This window comes from Ovis canadensis, chromosome 11 (assembly GCF_042477335.2).
Source record: "Ovis canadensis isolate MfBH-ARS-UI-01 breed Bighorn chromosome 11, ARS-UI_OviCan_v2, whole genome shotgun sequence".
In the NCBI taxonomy this organism is placed as follows: domain Eukaryota; kingdom Metazoa; phylum Chordata; class Mammalia; order Artiodactyla; family Bovidae; genus Ovis; species Ovis canadensis.
Window position 1 is genome coordinate 57,386,760 of NC_091255.1, and position 20,317 is coordinate 57,407,076.

At 38.1% G+C, this 20,317-nt stretch overlaps 1 protein-coding gene across 32 annotated transcripts in view; it reads right to left on the reverse strand.

Annotated features, from left to right (window-relative positions):
* Positions 1–20,317, reverse strand: part of BPTF (bromodomain PHD finger transcription factor) — a 133,869-nt gene that overhangs the window by 32,936 nt on the left and 80,616 nt on the right. For 21 of the 32 annotated variants that reach the window (XM_069541811.1, XM_069541802.1, XM_069541803.1 and 18 more), the window contains 8 exons: positions 16,271–16,400; positions 15,724–15,862; positions 13,827–14,006; positions 10,327–12,637; positions 5,943–6,067; positions 5,062–5,190; positions 2,739–2,889; positions 1,656–1,779 (listed from right to left, as the gene is read on the reverse strand). In XM_069541811.1, the coding sequence (XP_069397912.1) occupies positions 1,656–1,779; positions 2,739–2,889; positions 5,062–5,190; positions 5,943–6,067; positions 10,327–12,637; positions 13,827–14,006; positions 15,724–15,862; positions 16,271–16,400 (3,289 nt within the window). The remainder of the gene's footprint in view (positions 1–1,655; positions 1,780–2,738; positions 2,890–5,061; positions 5,191–5,942; positions 6,068–10,326; positions 12,638–13,826; positions 14,007–15,723; positions 15,863–16,270; positions 16,401–20,317) is intronic. The other 11 variants (XM_069541828.1, XM_069541820.1, XM_069541829.1 and 8 more) reach the window with 1 other exon arrangement.

Below are 20,317 nucleotides of genomic sequence, written 5' to 3' on the forward strand. Positions count from 1 at the left end.
CCCCCTAAACACATAGCTATTTTCTGGGTCTATGCCTTTAAATACCGGAAATGTAGACTATGGGAAATATAGCCGATATTTCATAATAACTGTGAATGAAGTATAACCTTTTAAAATTGTATAAAAAATTACAAGGGTAAAAGAAATCATAGATTTGATATGTCCACAGAATCTGCTGGTTTGTACACATATTCAAAAAGGCAAGTTTGTCATTAAATTCTAGCTGTCATTATTGCCTAATTTCTGCATGAAAAAAAAAAAGTTACGATCATCTTCACTGATAAATTTGAAAAGCATATTAAAATGAAGACTGGCCTGTTTCAAGAAAGACTCTGAATAAAGATTTTGAAGTAATGTATAAATTAATTATATCCTGCTCTGTTCAATTAAGCTATATCCAGGATGTATGTCCATCACCTCAGAAACTGACACACATGGGGAAAACAGAGACAACAATGTTCCTGGGGGACTTAAGGGGCAATAAATCAAGTTCAGGTTCTGACTTTCAATCGCCACAGAAAAGTTCGTTATCAAATTATAGAAATGGACTCCCTGCCCACCCCCACCCCCCACCAAAGCAAAATCTTAGGTTACATCGTAGAGACGACAAAACACATCCATAAAACGAAAAACAAAACAACTAGCCAGTCCTTCCATAAGTGGACAGACAGACGTGACAAAATCGAAGTGTTGTTATCTCAAACTCTGATCTAAGTAAAGATGACCCATAGTAAACCACTGTAAAAGATATGTAAGAACTTGAAAATGTTTTATAAAATATGAGGGACAAGGTAAAATGTAAGGAAATGAAGAATCTGATTTAGTATGTAATTTTTAATTTAGCTTTGTGTCACTAAGTTAATGGTATCTATTTTATCTATATCCTGAAAATTTATATATTCAAGTTTGGCTAAAAGCTTTTATATTACCTTCTTAACAATAATTAACAACAATCTTCTTAACAGTAATTATCTTTTATGCGAGTCCCTAAGTTGTCAGACACAATTTGCTTTTTCATAGGCTACAGAGATTTTATTGATCAGAATTTTGCAGGAAAAAATTATCCTTAGAAGCTACTCATCAGGACTTTCCTAATGGTCCAGTGGTTACGGCTCTGTGCTTCCACATGGAACTCTGCTCAGTGTTATGTGGCAGCTTAGATGGGAGAGGGATTTGGGGGAGAATGGATACATGTATATGTACAACTGAGTCCCTTCGCTGGTCACCTGAAACTACCACAAAATTGTTTGTCAATCAGGCATACCCCAATACAAAATAAAAAGTAAAAAAAAAAAAAAAAAAAAGACTCTGCTTCCACTGAAAGAGGTGAGGGTTCAACCCCTGGTTGGAAAACTAAGATCCTACCTGTCACACGACACGACACAGCCAGGAAAAAAAAAAAAGAAACTACTCATTGAAATATAACAAAGAAGAGCTTAGACTTCAAACAGTGTTCTTCAAATATGTACACTTTTTGCAAAACCACAGCTTGGTATATCCACAGAATTACTTTCAAGTACTGAAATTAAGATACATATGTGAGATACACATAAAAACAAAACCACATAAACATATAATTACTGTGCTTTTAGCGTGCATGAATTTGGCTAAAAATGTCAATTCGTTGCCAGGTGGGACAGTACCAACTCCCCCACCTGCTGGGCAGCCAATCGCTGCTGTTTGAGGTGAGCCTCCATTTGGGCCTTGAAGTCCTCTGCCTTCTTCTGTTCACTAACCTTAGCCTGTTGCTCAACTGCTTGTGCCTTTTCTTTCTCCACTCTGCAGGGAAAGAAAGGAGGAATTTGTCAGAAACTACAGGCATACCTCAGAGGTATTGTGGGTTTGGTTCCAGACCACTGCAATTACACAAATATAGCAGTAAAGTGAGTCTCATGAATTTTTTTGATTTCCCAGAGCATACAAGTGATATTTACACTATTACTGTAGCCTATTAAGTGTGCAAAAGCATTGTCTAAAAAAATGTACATACCTTAATTTAAAAAATACTTTGTTGTTAAAAAATGCTAATAATCACCTGAGGCTTCGGTGAGTACAGTGGTAACATCCAAGATCACTGATGGGGAGTGGGGACGGGGGTGGGGGTGAGGTTCAGGAGAGGAGAAATGTATGTATATAGTTACGGCTGATTTGTGCTGTGGTAGGGCAGAAACCAACACAACGCTGTAACGCAATTATCCTTCAATTGAAAAAAAAAGATCACTGATCACAGATTATTATAAGAAATATAATAATAAAAAATTTTGAAATATTGTTAAGAATTACCAAAATGTGACCCAGAGACACAAAGTAAACAAATGGTTTCAGGCAAATGGTGCCAACAGACTTGCTCAAGGTAGGGTGGCTACAAACCTTCAGTATGTAAAAACAAAAAACAAACAAAAAAAAGCAGTTATCTGCAAAGTGCAAGAAAAGGAGCAAGCCCGTACCCATCCTATCAGGCATCTGGAATCTAATATTAGGTGAAACCGGGCTAAATGTCATGAAAGTATAAAATTGTCTCAATTTAAAAATAAAACATTAAATCAAAGTAATTCACAACTGACAAGTGGATGATAACTTGTAAAAATTAGGAAGAGGCCCTTAATAAACACCCAGCTAGAAAATCAAAATGTGGATCAAAGTTAGGACATACTGAATAAACTATTCAAGAAGTAATTCTTAAATTCTGAAGTGACAGAAATCTTCAATAGCTGATCACACGTAAGCCATTTCCTTACCTTTCGGCAAATGCCCTGATCTCCCATAATTCCAGCTCTTCCTCTGCCACCCAGGTTTCGATAATAACAGGGCCAGTTTGCTTGGGCGTTTCTGGTCTCTTTGGCCGCAACGCACTTGATCGAAGGCCTTTCCTCTGAGGTGTAGGTGTTTCTTTGGAAAAGAAACCAGAGTATTCTAAGCAATATAGCTTCTAAAATTATAGTGCTTCTGGCATCTTCTCTTATATGAAAAGCAGGGATTGGCAAAGTTTTCTTAAAGGGCCAGATGGTAGATACTTTATAGATTATTTTTTAGACTTTTAGACTGCATACTGACTATGCAGGCCAGATGGTCTCTGTTACAACTTCTCAACACTGCCTTTGTATCATAAAAAGAGCCAAAAACAACATACATGTGAGTGAGTGAGTGTGGCTGTGTTCCAATCAAACTTTACTAACAAAAGCAGATGGTGGGTCAAAGCTTATGGGCCGTCGTTTGCTGGCCCCTGATATAAAAGTCCTATGAGCCTTTACCCAGCCTGTTCCCTCTGCCTGCACACTATTCCTAGCTCCCTTCATCCTCATTTGACTGCTGCTTAATCATCCTTCAGACCACAGCATGGATACAAACTTCCTTCAAGAAGCACAGCACTTTCCTCCCAGGTGGGCTGCGGAGGTCTCTGACATGTGCAGCCCTGGCAATCTGTATTTCCCTATCACGGCACCGAGAAGAGGGACTGGAGAGTTGCTAATGGAAAGGGGGGACTGTAAACTATTAAGAATAGATATAATTTCCCATGATAAAGATTTTAAAAATAAAAAGTAAGGACAGACAAGCATTGAACCGTCCCATATGCTCAGGAAAAAGAGAAGCAGCAGAATCACAGGCAAGCAACAGAAGGAAACTGAAACAGCAGCAGGAGCTGGGTTGTACAAAGTGATACAAGAAGAGTGATTTCAGAAGACTGGCAGTGGTTACACGGACGGCTGAGGTCGAGACTGGTCAGGACCACATTCTTTCATCTGTGTGCCTCTGCCTATCAGTGTTCCAGGACAGCCCTGCTTTAATTCTACTAGTATTTCATCATCTTTTAGGACAGGTACCCTCTTTGTTGGTACTCTTTTCAAAAAAGGCATTCCTATTTATTCCCCAAGATGAGCTTTTGACTTAATTCAATCAAGCTTCAAAAAATTAAATTTATACATTTGGGGACAATTAACTTCTATAAAATAGTAAGTTTCTATCTATAGACAGCACTTTCTTTTTACACATTTCTTAACAGATTTTTCCCTAAGCACTTTTACTATACATATAAAATAAAATTATTGACTTTTGTCTAATTACAGATCTTTAATCTGGACACCTTACTGCACTCTTTTTAGTATTACTAGTTTTCATTTTCAAGTACAGTACTATCATACCTTTTGCTCCCTTGAGAATAGGGCTGGATGCCATTCTTCTATATATTTGCCACCTAGTACCTATCATGTAGCTGTCCGTGTTTCCTGAGTAACTCTTTACGCCTGTTAGGTTATTTCTATATTGAGCACTTAGGTATGACGCAAGAGCTTGAACCCTTGAGTCAATACATCTTCAATGACCACTTACGTGTCAGATTCTGCAGCAGGCTGCAGGACTACAACCAGACAGACCTGAAGGCTTGAGTCTTGGAGCTGATGGTCTGGTGTCAACCACTGCCCCACATCTTAATTGTAAGAGGTATTTGTACCCTTCCTCTGCTGGGCACTGTTGATTGTGGACAACACAGTGCCCAGGGGCATCTTGCTATATTTATTACTTAAATATAATTTTAAAAACGAAACTGTCTGTGATGAAAAAGTACTGCTTTCAAAAGCTGAATGAAGAGTTAAACCAACACTGCAGGGGAGAAACAGAGATCCAACATAGAGAACAGAATTATGGACACAGCTGGGGAAGGAGAGGGTGGGATGAATTGAGAGAGTCGCACTGAGATATTTACACTATCACGTGTCAAACAGACAGCTAATGGCAAGCTGCTGGGTAGCACAGGGAGCTCAGCCTGATGCTTTGTGACAACCTAGAGGGGGGGATGGGGAGGGAGGGAGCGTCAAGAGGGAGGGAATGTGTGTATACCTATGTCTGATTCATGCTGACATACAGCAGAAACCAACACAACATTGTACAGCAATCGTCCTCCAACTAAAAATAAATTTTTGTTAAAAAGGCATTTTAAGGTGCCTCCCACAAATACCTATGGACAATGAATTATTAAAAAGTTAAAGAAATAATTATAATTAAATTTCAATTCATAAAAGATATGGATAACAGGTGAATAATAATAGAATTCTTTCTACTCCTTACCTTTTGGTGCTTCTGGAACTCCAATGGGGCAAATGATTTTCCTGATACAATATTCAGATCGAATGCCATAAGGACCAACATCTCGCCTCTTAATTATTTCTGTTGTTGTGATTTCAGTTTCTGATGTTTCTATGGCAATTTGATTCACACAGTATTAATAACCACCCAAAATATTCAAAGAATAAAAAAATACAACATCTGGTGCTTTAAAAAAGACACACATGGACTAAACCTCTGGAAACATTTGCTTAATGAAGAGCTGCAGCACCATCACCGGACTGCAACAATACTGAGTGTCCTCTGCACTGAAAATTTCTAAGCTGAGCAAATTGCTGTTTGGGGACAACTTAGTTCCTAGTGGCAAAATTCAGTCAAAATAATAAAAACCCAAGGAAAGCAGCAGCAAGCACAGGGTTCCAGGTGTCCCAGTGTATGGTAAGAAATAACTTCTAAAACTTCACACTGGTTCACACATTAGTGATTCATTTTATAATCCAAACCCTTCCCCTACCCCCAAGATTTTAGAGCATATGCTGCCAAACTTTACCAAAGCTGTGTTTTTAAAATGGGCTTCCCAGGTGGCTCAGTGGTAAAGTGCTGGCCAATGCAGGAGATGCAGGCTTGATCCCTGGGTTGGGAATATACCCTGGAGAAAGAAATGGCAACCCACTCCAGTATTCTTGCCTGGGAAATGCCATGGAGAGGGGAGCCTTGTGGGCTACCGTCCATGGGGTCACAAAGAGTTGGACGTGATTGAGCAAACTGAGCACATTTTTTAAAATACTAGCACTATCTTTTAATAAATAACAGATATGCTTACAATGAACTATCAGGAGATTTTCTCTTTTAAACTTAAATTAGAAAATTAAAAAACCCCTTACCTGTCCGTGTGGTCCCTCCTCCTGGAGGAGCCTTAGCTGCCATGTCATCCCATCTCAGACTTGCCCACAATAACCGCAACATAAGACTCACTCCAGCTAAGGACTTCACAGTCTGAAGTCTATACCTGAAAGAAAAACCCAGAAAAACCATGTATGTATATAAACACACATACACACTCTGTATTGAATGGAAGGACTGCTTTTTGTCCTCATTGTGACTTCAATATTTATAATATGGCTTTGTAAGTGCTTTGGTTATTATGTGTCCCTTAAGAAAAGAACTTTTTTATTCCCAAGCATAACATGCATCTAACAGTTTTAAAAGGGGCTGCAGTCACCTCAAATGCCACATAAATTTGTAAAACAAGAACATTTCATTGTAAGATTGATACGGCAATAATTTACACAGATTTTACAAATTTAGCCTAGTTCTAAAATATGTTAGAAAAATTATGAGAGAAAATAAATATGAATAAATAAATAATGTCACAGTGTGATAAGTGATCTGAAGGATAAAATCTTAACTGACTGATTTTTGCTGAAACAAATCTGAAAATGTTTAATTTTCTCAACAAGCAAAACAAAAACAAAAAGACGTCATAAATCCAACAAGAGCTTTCCAGATGGGCTGGAATTTTGCATTCAAATGGTGGTTCTGCAAAACATGGGACAACTGGATGGTAAATACTGCTAAAACTAGTATCACTTTAGCAACATTAGTATAGCTTTGGAATTCTTTGATACAATGAATAATAAAAAAGACGTTACTGTATTAATTACTAGTCAGGAGACAAGGGAATCTCTGTGTTCAGGTTTCTCCTAAGCACTATATACAAAGTTATTGAACATTTGAAATATTATTTTAAAAAATAATATTAAAAATGTGTTCCAGAGTGAATTTACAATTCTACTGAGTATCATGTCTTAAAAATAGAATATTTTAAAGCAGCTCTAGGCTGTCAATTCTCTATTAGCGGTTTTGTATAATTAAGTATTTAACTGACATTTCCACATACTGAAATGAATACCCTGATTGTACTGTAGAGTACTGTAGAGAAGAACTATGAAACGAAAATTAATTTCCTCCTCTAATGGAAGTACAGGTAAATCTTAAAACAATTTGTATTTGAAAAACAATGCTTTCCATTCTTAATGTTAAGTTAGAAAAATGAACAATGTGAGAAAAAAAAGCTCTAGCCAAAAAGTTGCTGTCCCTTCTTAACTTCCCCTCTCCACCTATAATACTATTATTTTCTTCCCTGTACTATCAGCGTGTGAACCCTCTGACTTGTACAGACAGCTCTTAAATTAGAGGGCAAATGTTAAGTAGCGCAGGGTAGGCGAGGGGGAGCGTTGTCACTTTCAGACCACAGCCCCTATAGAGATGCCTAGGGAACTTTGGACTTATGGGAGCAACCAAATATTTATTTGGAGGTTTTTCTCCTTCTCTCTCTTCTTCCTCTGCTCACTCTCAACAAATAACTTGAAAGTATCTCTGGTTTTACAATGGAAACACCACCAGGTGGGGAACACATCCATGCATTAGAGCCTGTTCATTTATTCATCCAAAAAACACTTGAGTGTCATCTATGTGTTCAACTAAGTAAAAGGAGCTGGGAACACAGACGAATTTTAATCTCTTCCTACATTACACAGGAGCTGTTAACAGAGGAAAGCACAAGGAAGCGGTTATCGGATTTGGCTCAGGGATGGGGATGAGAGCTTTGCTGGAGTCTCAAACACAAGGGTGTGGGGGCAGCTGACCAAAGGCAAGGGGGGCAAACATGTGCTTAGGAGGAAGGTGTATGAGGGCTCAAACTTCTTCATCACACCACATCTGGTGTGCTAGGACTGGAGGGAAGGGGTGTGGAGGTGTAGCAAGAGATGGAGCTGGCATGAGAGAGGAAGGCGGAAGCCAGAATGTGCTACACCAAACAGAATTAAAGGACATCGGAGACCATCTATAAGGAGATCTCTAACATGTACACAGTTCTGCACAGGCTGTAAAGGGGCGTACAGGTGACACTCTCCCCCTCCCAGCCCTGCAGTACTTAACACGTCCTCTTGATTTGTTTTTTAAGTTTTTCGGCCACACTGCGCAGCATGTGGGATCTTAGTTCCCTGACCAGGGATGGAACCCACGTCCCCTGCAGTGCAAATGGGGAGTCTTAACCACTGAACCACCAGGAAGTGCCAACCCACCTGCCTGCTCAGCTTAGTCAGAATAATCACAGGATAGATCTGTGTTTTAGAAGGATCCTTCTAATAGCACTATGGGTTCTAAGTGATTATGATACACAGAATCAGGGCCTGGGGAAAAGAGAATATGGGAATGGACAGTGTAGAGGGAAAAAAAAAAAGGCCCTATTGAGTCAATGAGACAAATTTCATTTTTTCAGTATTGCTCAGCCTTAACATTAAATTTAATAAAGATCAAACATGTGTGCCTTTGGCATTCTTAGCTCCTACTCTAAGCATCAGACATATTTTTTATTCAAGTGTGAGTAGAAAAATGCATTTCACATGCATGGTTTTTATAGCAATATATATTTTTTAAAATGCATTCTGAAGTCAAAAATAATTACATTTTTACCCATGCCTCTGTTAGGTAGAAGGCATTATGGTTCTCTCAGCCTCAGCATATTAAGACATTAGCGTATACCTGAAGGCAATACCTGTTTCAAATGTACAGGAAGGTGTTTCCATCTCATTTGAGAAATGAACTAAACAGATACAAACTGTGCCCCCAGTGCATATTAAAACATAACAGTACAAGGCTTCTGACACCCAACCGTGCAGAGAAGGGCCCTGGGCAACATGGGAACAGAACTGGTTCAGAGGACAGTGCTTCCCAGTCAAGCCTACCTTCCATTTCAGAACAGAAAAGAGCAGAAAGGCCGGCCTCCACAAGTGCCAGGTCACTTTAATTAAAGTATTTGTACATAGTAACTTTTCCAGTGGGAAAGAAGTTACCTGCAGGACAGTCAAGGATACATTTGGGGACCGCTCTCAATGAAGAAAGCAGAAAAGTGCAGAGTAATCCTACAAATCCATGAACTGTAATGAAGAGTTCCTTGATTCCCTGCAGGATTCTGCAAATCCTTCATTGCAGGCCCTGCAGAGAAATTGTACTTTTCAGCTGTCTCTATTGAATGTGTAATGGAGTGATGATATTTAATTCAAATCAAAAGATGAGTTATTAAAAAACTTGGTCAAACCAACTATGACTGGTCATATTAATTCCTTCATAGAGTATTCATTACAGTCTTTTTTTTTTTTAATGCTAACTGTAATATAAAGAAAACAAAAAAAGTATGATTTCAACTTAAAGAAACCATATTAAAGACACAAAGACATGAAGCCTAAAGTGAAATGGAGTCTGCTCAGGAGCTTGCTGATGTCATGAACTTCAGGATCTTAGGCGAAAACTAACTGCAAATAAGACCGTTCCTGGTTTCTGCGCCTGTCCCACAGAACTTGTTTTTGATGTTCATGTTCCATCCTTTTCAGATGTAAAAGTGAAGAGATAAAAAGACAAGGCCATGGAAAAGGACAAAGCAAGGGGCAAATATGTGAAATGTGATACAGCAGATAAAGGACTGGACTGAGATTCAGGAAAACCAGGCACTGCTCCTAACTCCCTCTGTGGCCAGAGGCAAGTTACTACGCGTTGAAAAAAGATAACGAATTTCTAAGATCCTTCCCCAATTTAAAACTACATGATTTTACAACTGCCAACTCTTTGTACTTATGACTCATCCCCAAAGCTTAATGCCCAGAAAATGTTAAATTAAGACTATTTCTGGGTTTAAATAAACTCTCTAAGGAATCTCAGATTACCTTTCCTCACAAAAATAACAGAGAACTCCAAAACTAATGTTTACATTGCAAATAAGTTACATTCAGGAAGATTTCTACGTTATGATGAACCTTGTGTGAGTCATAGGCATGTCTCCTATGTCTTCTGTTTTTATGAATTACCTAATATAAATATTCAATAAAATACAAACATTCCAGAAAGTTGATGAGTATCTAATTCTGTGATTATTTCATTCCCAAAGCAAACACATGGCAATATCTGGAAGGTTAGACCACAAAAACAACTATGTTTGACACATTTCTTATGCCTTATGAAAAGTGAAGTTGAGTTTCATTTTAAATGATTCCCTTACATTTTCAGTCTTTAAACATTCTTTTTCCCTAAGCAAGCTTTAGTACCTACCAGCTGGCCGAGTTAAAAACTCTGTATCTTATTTCCATTACTAACATGCCCATTAAATATATATTTCCCTGTCTTGTTCTATTATCTCATAAATGAGATATTCTTATTAGACAATTTTTCAAAAATGTTCTCCCTCCCCCAAAGGCATTTAAAAGTACATACCTCCAAGTGATACCAAAGGTTGGTCTAGGAGAAGGATATGGCCATATATCCAAGGCAGGTTTTGCATTGTAATTAAAATAAGGGACTTCTCGGATTCCTCCTTTTCTGGCCAATTTTTTTAGGTCATCATTGGGCAAAACAAATATGCTCTTCTTGCTGCTCTTGGTGATAAACTTTCTGTACGACGGCAGAGCTGTACCTGAACGAGTCTTTTTGGGTCTTGAAAACTTCATGAGTTTCACTTTGTCTCTTGTGGAATATTCTTTGCTCACGGTCATAGATGTGACCAGAGTGCCTCCGGCGGTGGTCAGCGAGTCTGTCACGGTTGTGGTGACCACAGTTTTGCTCTGCTCCTTCACGGAGATGATGTCCACGTCGCTGCCTGCAGAGGGCGTGGAAAGCTTGGTCACTGTTGTTGTGGTGGTTGTGACGGTGGACTTGGCACAATTTTCCGTGGCAGAGACCACGGTCTGCTTATCACCCTTTGCTACCTTAATTACGGTTTTTGATTCTGTGGCCACTGTGGATGTCATGGTGGTGACTTCTGTGATGACCGTTTTTCTTTTAGGTTCTCCATTGACATTTTCATCCTTGTTGGTGGGGAGGCCATTCTCATCAATAAAATCATTACTGAGGTTAGATTCCTCTCCAGAAGTAACAGGGGACGAAGTAACTTTCTTAACTTTGGAGGTGTCAATTTCCATATCTTCTACCTGATTGGATGAACTGCCTTCTGGACAAGACGGCAGAGGCATGGTGGCCTGGGCACTCTCAGACTCTCTGGTTGACGGCAGTGTCTCCAGGCTACCATGGTGGCCACCTTCAGCATCCGAAGACCTCAGTAAACGTGATTTTGTTTCCAAGTTGTTTTTTTCATTAAAATCTTCCATAATGACATCACCATTCATGAATGGCTTTACAGTAGATTCTTTAACAGTCAAAGGCTTGATATCATTTTCAGGAATAATTTTACTTATATTATTAACCTTTGGTTCAATGTCCCCACTTCCTATTTTACTCTCAGAGATGTCTCTCAAGCATTCACCTTTCAAATATACTTTAGCTTTATTATCTTTTCCATTTATTTGAAAGGTACTTGCTTTCTGTCCTTTCTTTTCAGACTCTCGGTTTTCATTATTCTTTTTATCAGTGACACTTTTCAGGCTGTTTTGATCGATACATTTATTAAGTGGTCTCTCCTCTAATTTCTGATCTTGACTTGGCTTCCTACCATTTGCGTCATTTACCTTACCCTGCAGCCTGTCATCACAGCTTCCAGTAGTCTTATCTGAAACAAATTCACGTTTCAGTGGTTCAAAGCCTTCACTACCTTGTTCTTGAGTTATTAACTGTTCAGAAATACTTTCATTGCTATTTTGAACAATCATATCTTCTTCACTGCTGTCCTGAACAGACATAGTATCAGAACTATTTTCCAAAGTGCTATTATATTCAGAGTCACATCCCAGTTTTCCTTCAAAGTCTATTGCTTTTGACAGAGACGGGATATCTCTATCATCAGTACTTTTAGGTACTGATGGAAGCAAAGGGCTCTGGGAGGGACACACAGTGGTGTCATTATCTTCCTGTATGAATGGTTTTCTGTTCTTATAGATCAAAGTGCCAATTTCATCTGCGCTGGCTAGTTTAGAGTCATCAATGAGAAAATCAGTTCCTTTTGTTTTAATCTTACTGGGCTCCTGGCCTTCACTGGCAGGGTCAGAGAGACCCTCATCCACGTCATTTTGAACAGAATTTTGTTTTTGACAGTGTGTCTCTGCGCTCTGAATGGAGACATCCTCTAACATTTGATCTTTTGAATAAAGTTTGTTTGCTGTATGATCAGGGTCACTGATTCCAAGAATTGAGGAATCACTCTGTGAACATCCCTGAATTGAGTCTTCGGATTTATCGTCACTTGTGTTAGAGCTCTGTTCTTGTGTAAGCAAGTCACTCTGACATCCTTCTTTTACTTTCGTTATGACTGGTGACTCAGACAGACTTTTCACAGAACTTGTAGGGGTCTTTCCCGAACCTTTAATCCCACCCTCCAACTTCATTTTTTCGTGGCGTTGTTTTTCTTCCAGTGTAAACTGTTTAATTCTCCTTTCCAGAAGTCCATCTAGTTTGGATGATTTGATTTTCTTTTTATAACTAGTCCTTAGATGAAAACCCTCACTGACATTGACCACATCTACTTGAGAGCTTTCCTGACAATTTACATGGGACTCTGTTTTCATATCATCATCTATTTCCATCGGTTCTTCTTTAAAGGATTTATCATTGTCAGAATCTAAAACTTCTTTTACATCTGTGAAACAAAGACATTGATATAAATGTAGTTTTTAGTCTGAAATGTGGAATTCATAATATTTTTATTTTAAAAAAATACCAGTTTTTCTTACTTTTACTTAAATCTTAACTATAAATAGCTATATATTTTTTCTTTTTTTTTTAATTTTTATTTTTACTTTATTTTACTTTACAATACTGTATTGGTTCTGCCATACATTGACATGAATCCACCACGGGTGTACATGTGATCCCAAACATGAACCCTAAATAGCTATATATTTAAAAGTTTCTGATATGATTAAAATAGGTCAATGGACAGGGCTAAACTATAAAGTTTAAAAACCACATACATACCAAATATTTAAATATTCTGATTCTCAGTATCTAAAAATGATGGAATGTCACAGTGAAAAATTAGTACGTGATATCTATTGCATGTCCCAGTACCTTCACGTAAGATTTCATTTATTTTAGGCTTATAAAACATCTTAAGGTTTATGCATTATCTAACTCATCTAGTTTTTAAAAAACAACTGTTCACAAAAGACAAGGTAAGTTCCTCAAAAGGCTGAACACAGAGTTATCTTTGATTCAGCAGTTCCACCCCTACATATTTACCCAAGATAAATGAAAATGCACGTCTACAGAAGAACTTCTATACAAATGTTCTTATTACCATTATTCTAAACAGCGAAAAAGAAACAACCCAGATGTTCATCAACTGATGAATGGATAAACAAAACATGACATATTCATACAATAGAATATTACTTGTAAATAAAAAGAAATGAACTACTGATATTAATATATGCCACAACATGGAAGAACTCTGAAAATAAGCTAAGTGAAAGAAGCCAGACACAAAGGACCACATACTACCTGATTCCATTTATATGGAATGTCCCAAACAGGCAAATCCATAAAGACAGAAAGTAGACTTGGATTTAGGGGAAGATAGAGGACCAACTGCTGGTGGATATGAGGTTTTTGTTTGGGGTGATGAGAATGCTCTAAAATTGAGCGTGGTGACTGCTGAACAATTCTGTGAACTGTACACTCTGAGTGGATGAATTATATGGCGTATGAATCATGTTTCAATAACGCTGTTATCGAAAAGAGACAAAGCAGTACCTTTCCTGCTGTGCCAACTAGATCCAGTGCTTTCTTATCACCCCCAGGTGCCCTCCACACTTGACTCTCCTTACCTTGATCCTTCTTCTCAGTAACCTTTGAAATGTCCATTTCACTTTGGTCTGCTCCTTTTGCAGCATCAGAGTCTTTTACCTCGCCTTTCTCAGAATCAGGCTCTGTTTTTATCTTTTTTGGGCTTCGCGGACTTTTCCTTCTATCCGAGTCATCCATATTTTCATCCATGTTATTTTTAACTAAAAAGAACCAAGTACATAGTAATTACAATATGTCAAATATTAGCAATTACTTTAACACACCTAGTTTAGTGGAAATTATGAAGTATATTCCAGCAATTTATACCTTATTTTTAATTCACAAAACAAAAACTGAATATACTACATACTTTCTTATATGCTCAGCTGACTTAAACCATAGAAGTAAAGACTACACTTTAGACATGCTTCAGGAATCTTCACCTAGGAGACTGTTTCATCCTCTTCACTGACCCCAGAAAGTCTCCATGAGTGGTTTCTAACATAGTTTGTATCACAGAACCATATTAGAACTGGATAAAGCTAAGATTCCCTATCTAGGAAAAAAGTACACACAGAAGCTTTTGTTAATAAATTTCAATGGATTCTTAGATGGAATTGAAGTTTATCTATGGACTCCCAGGTTAAGAATATTTAAGTCTGTGTCACTGAAAAGAGAAAAAAAACCAAATGCAAAGTGTGGCCTTGTTTGGATCTGATTTACCACTAGTTTTTTCCCCTGCTAGCAACTGATTAGGGAGGAAAAGACTCAAAAGATGCTCCAAGACCAACATGGTACCTGCTGGATAAAGGCCCAGCATTAAGACAACAGAAAACCCCATGCTAAGGAAAGTGGATACAAAATAAATTTACAAAAGCCTAAATGTTTTGTATATCAATAATCTGGATTTTATTACATAGGACAAAGCAGGTCAGACACAATTAAAAGCTCTCCATAATTCTAAGTGCTACACAGTAACTAGAGCAATGAAATGATAACAAAAAATTAATCTTTTGGAATTTATTATAATGGACATTTAGCTTGAATATAATCAGATAAGTAACTAAATACTTAATATTTCTATTTAGCAAATAGTTATTGAGCATCTACTAAAGGTAATTCAAGGACAACTTTAATAGTTTCAAAAATCTACCAGTCTAGGTTTCACAAGAACCATTCACAAGTAAGCCCAATCAGTTAGCTAAGTGTGTACTTATTTGACCTACAACACAGGTTTCACAACAAAGACCATACCACACCATAAACCAGCAAATTATACTGCAGAGCGAACAGAACTACTCTTGAAAATCACTTAAGATAACAAAAGAGACTTGACAAGGTAGAGTGCAGAAAGGGGAATGGAAGCCAGGAGACAGAGGTTTAGCCAGGATTCTATTACTCTTCGTCTACGTGAGCTTCAGCATGTCCCTTAACATCTTCATGAAATAATTTGTTCATGTAGCATGAGTTTCGAAATACATGGTCTTCTAAAAGGACAGTTTACCTCTAGAGTTCTGTGATTCTAAATACTGAAGTCATCAGCCAGTGGCATAAACTGAATTAATCTCTCCTTTACGTGATAGTGTTATGGAAGCCTCTATTGCTTTCTTTCTGGTTTTGTTATACATTACAAATCTGAAGTCACCAGAGATTTGATTCCTCAAGAAGTTAAGCAGTATTGAATTTAAGATTTTAGAAAGACAATTAAGTAGCTGAGGTCTTCTTTCTTTCAACAAGTTCTATTCTCTCACCTTTTAAAGCTAGAATCCTAAGTATCAAAATCATGTGAATAAAGGTAATTTTAAAAATGAGAGCTTGTTAAACTACATTAGTAATTTTACACATTCTAGAAAGAATTTCAGAAAAACTTTTATCCTACAAATTTGTAAGAATATGGATCAGAAACAATTATGCAGGAAAATAGCTTCAGTTACTTACCTCCTTCTACTGACTTTCTGTAATGCACATTGGTATTGCCTGGCAATTTAGGAACAAACCTATAAACATGAGTTTTACTAATCCAGCTCCAACCACCATATCCTGTTACTCGGTATTCCTCTCCTTTTTGTTTCCAAACCTGGTGTAAATAAAAACATGCGGATTAAACAAGAATGAGAATGTTTTATAAAGCACATTTGATTTTACATATTTTTACCAAATAAAATCAACAGTCAGGCAAATTAATTTGCCAATTTTATTTTCACCCAGAATCAAAGATTTCTGAAGAAACTTAAATATTCCTGATACAAAAAAATGTAAAAACCAATTTTACGTTTTATAACTTCTACAAATTGGTCTGATGACTCACATCTATTTTACTAAGAAAAACCTATGCTTATAAAATTGTTAGAAAAATTTACTTCGTTCAAACTATGTTAATTAAGAGTGTATCAAAAGTAAAATAAAATTACTAAGTATTCGAAGTTGCAGAATCAAAGTCTCAGAAATGGCTAACACTTTTAAATAAGATCATCCTAAAAATTACCTGATGTTTAACTGGAAATGTGTATTTTACCCATGTAGCTTGCTGCATTGTTTCTTCCTCTTCTTGTTTTTTCTCCTTTTTTTTGACTTTCTCCTTTTCTTCTCTTTCAATTGATGTCATTCTATGTAACCTAAGAATATATTAATAGAAAGACAGAATTACATTTAAAAAATAAAAAGATAAAAAATACAGTACTGAAGATTAGGAAGGTAAAAGCAAAGGATGATTAACTATAATTCCACAACCCAGAAAACTGACAAGTCGCAAAAAATAAGCAGATATACAATTATGTAATAGTAGAAAATCAAACAGTACAAAAAGGCAAAAATAAAACTTGCTGTCCTTCCCATATGCCTCTCCATAAGAAATAACTCACTTATGACTTATTTCATGGATATACCAACATTATAATCACACAAAGGATGTTATATTACAAATACAATTACACAGTTTTTAATCAACGGAAAACTGCACTAGATCTTTCCAAACCCTAAGATACATTATCTTCTTACCTCCCCACAAAAAGATCAACAAGTCCCAAAACTTTTATCAACCAATATTTCTATTTAGCACTTTCTATTTAGACTCTCTTTAGTAGAGTCTTCACAGGGTCCACTAACATAGAATTTAGGCTTCCTACAAGCAGAGAGACAGGGACCCGCTTCTGGGTTACTGGAAGGGTTGGGCAGGAAGGACCACATTAATCAGGCAATAATCACTAGGCATATGGCATAGACCATGCTCTTTTTTTAAGGCAGGAAATCAGATACCACTGCACCTATCTGTAAGGAGACAGGTGAGTCTGTGGTGAGGTTTTGCTTTAAGTTGATTACACTAGATTTCTTGAATGGGAGTATTTCCCATAAAAAAGAACATTAACCAAAGTCTACAAAGGAGCGCCTGTCTCTAAAAGCCCTAGTGGTAGAATAACTGCTTTTATCATACCTTACCCAGAAGTAGCTAATTTCAAATGCACAGCTATATGGAAAGAAGAAAGAGCTCTTTTGTTAACTGGGGGAGCGGTAGGTGCTACAAAGATGTGAGAGGGGATTTCATTCTTTTTTCTTTCATCCTTCCACCAAAAACCTATCTCCACTCTGAAACAAGTTTCATGTCCCTATGACTACAGGACCCTAGAATCTGTTAACTGCACACAACTAGTATAGCAATGATTCTTCATTCTCTCACAAATGACAGGAGAAGAAAGGGAGGAAGTTCTCACCGGGGAGTCTCAGATATCATAGATCTGCAGCCACTCCTGGAGTCAGGGAGTGGGCAAGCTCTGTAGGCACAGCTTGGTGGAAAACCCGACAGCCTCAGCTCCCCAGACTACAGGAGTGACTGAGCCACAAGCAAGCAGTATTTCTCCACAGGGATTCTGTGGGCTCAGCTTTAAACTCCTACGAAAGGCCAGGTCTGGCACAGCAACTGAGCCACCTTCACAGATGCTGGCCAGAAAGGAAGCCCTGTCTGGGGAGAGCACCAGTGCACTGACACTCTGGGAACACACAGCTGAGCCTGGCACTCGGCCCGTGCTCTTGGTGTTCATGTGAGGAACAGGTCCATCTTCATCACCAAAGACAAATGCTTTTCTTTGCTGGGGATGCCAGGCCAGTGAGACAGTATTATAGCTAACCTATGATTTCCCTCTACCAGAGCGGAGTCTATTGTTTTCAACACCGCTGAGACAATCCTTATGGGAGAAAGCAGCAAGAAAGGTGAGCTAGGAAGGGGTTCACTTCCACGTGGTTAGGCAGAAATCCTGGCTACTGCTGGCAGCCTGGTGGCCCCAGGAATCAAACCCCAGGAGGTTGGTAGTCTGAGCCTCCAGATGCTGCTCCACACTGGAGGGCACACTGGAGACAGGGGTTTCCTCCATGCGTCCTTGGCTCACAGAGACCCAGGCCACCAAGTACAGAATGAGCCTCCACTCTGTTCCCCATGTCCATGGGGCTTTGCTGTCTCTGTCTTCCTATTTCTTAGTAAACATGAGGAGTAACCCCTTATGTTTCCCACTGGTAGGATGGCTGAGTCCAAAGAGCATTGTATTTAAAATGCTGACAGTGCCCAATTGCTCTGCAGAATCAGACACTTCGCATTGCCATCTACTCTAGTCACCCTGCTTCCCCGCACCTTCACTCAAGTCAGCACCAGATTTCTAAATTATCAGCCCAACTGAGAAAGAAGAAATATTATCCCACTGTTTTTATTTACATTTAATTATGAGAGAAGTAACCACTTTTTTAAAAAAATGTCTACTGGCCTTTCACATTTATTTTGCTGCCAGATGCCTGTTCAAATCCTATGTCTTGTCGGCAATGGATATTTCATTTATAAAAAAGGTCTTTTTCATTTTAAAGGAAAGTTTCCATTTGTGGTGCAAATATTTTTCCTCAGTGTCTCAGCTGTCTTTTGAGTTTGATTATATTATTTTTCCACTGAGAATTTTAAATACATATATCCACTTTTTTCATCTATGGCATCTGGGTTTTATATCTGTTTGAAAAGAAAGTATCACAACAAAAATATAAATTAATCCATGCTCTCTTATTTAAGCTTTTTGTTACTGTTTTTAACAGTATGTTGTTTTTCTTTTTAATCCTCATTTGTCTGATGAATGTTTTTGCTGAAGCAGGAATTTGGATGACATTTTCCCCAAACACACCCTCCTTCCTTGTCTGACAGGAAAAGCTATCACAGTAGATTTCCATGTGTATTTAGGTTTATTTTTAGATTCTCTGTTTGATTCCTTTGCTCTACTTTTTCTCTAGGACAAAGTATTTTGACTATTGTAGCTTCAAAACACATTCTAAATATCTAATCCCTTTCCTGTAATACCTGTTTTCCTTTTCTTACACATAAAGTCTTCTAGAAGAAATACTAGTATCATTTCGGTCAAGTCTCCCTCACTCTCCAAAAGGAAAACTATCCACATTGCAAATGAAAATTAAATTTGATAGACTAAATTAGCATAATTAGTATACTATATGGAAGCATATGATGTCTCTTTCCATTTACTCAAAGTATATCCTTTATCTCTTTTCCTTCTGGCGGGGGAGGCGCTGCGGGGAGGGGGTGCTGCCGCTGTGTGTCATGTGGATCCCAGTTCCCCAATCAGGGACTGAACCCACCGTGGAAGCGTGAAGTCCTAACTGCTGGACTGCTGAGGAAGTCCCAAGGTAGCCTTTATATCTTTAGCAAAGTATAAATGATTTCTTTACATGCCCTGAATTAAATTTATTCCTGGTCTGAAGTATTGTGTTATTGCTGGATATTTTCTTCATTATAATCTTTAAAAACATGTAAACTGCAACCAGGTTAAGAAACAGTCCCTTATCAATAACGACTACATCCAAAGCTAGAATGTCCCACCCCAGGCAGGCATTATGCTGACTTCTGTGCTGTGCTATCATTTCCTTGCTTTTCTTCATAGTTTTACAAGCACCTAACGTGTGTCCTGAAAACCCAGTAGCGAGAATAAAACCAGCTGCATGAGCAAGAGCAATATTGTCACTATTAAAAAAAGCACCCCAGGAAAAAATAAACTGGTCTCCAGGTCACACTTCACAAGTTAAGAGCTTCTTGTGGTGCAATTACAGGGTGGGGCCATCAGCAAGGGCTAGAAGACTCACCACACTCAGGGAACCCGGCAGGACCGGGTATAAACAGCTGCACTGCCCAGAAAGAATCCCAAGCAGACTGCTCTGCACTTGCTGCTTCTGTGCCTTTCAAGGATTCTACAGTGTGACTGGTGAAAATTCTCAGTTCTCCCCCACTGACTTGGGATCTGCCTTTCTTGGTTAGGGTACCGCTTGTTCACCTGCAATATTGCTTCCACAGCTACACGGCACTGCGTTCTCTGTGGTTTCCCTTGTCCCTATTGGTTTATGCTTTGAAAAAAATCCCTTTGCATAGCTATGGTGGAGTTTAATAGGCAACAAAACTAAACATACTTTTTAATTTGTTATTTTAACTCAGAACTCCCTCTGTTTTTTTTCATAGTTACTATTTGTATATATAAATCCTATTGTGGAGTACAGGGGCCAC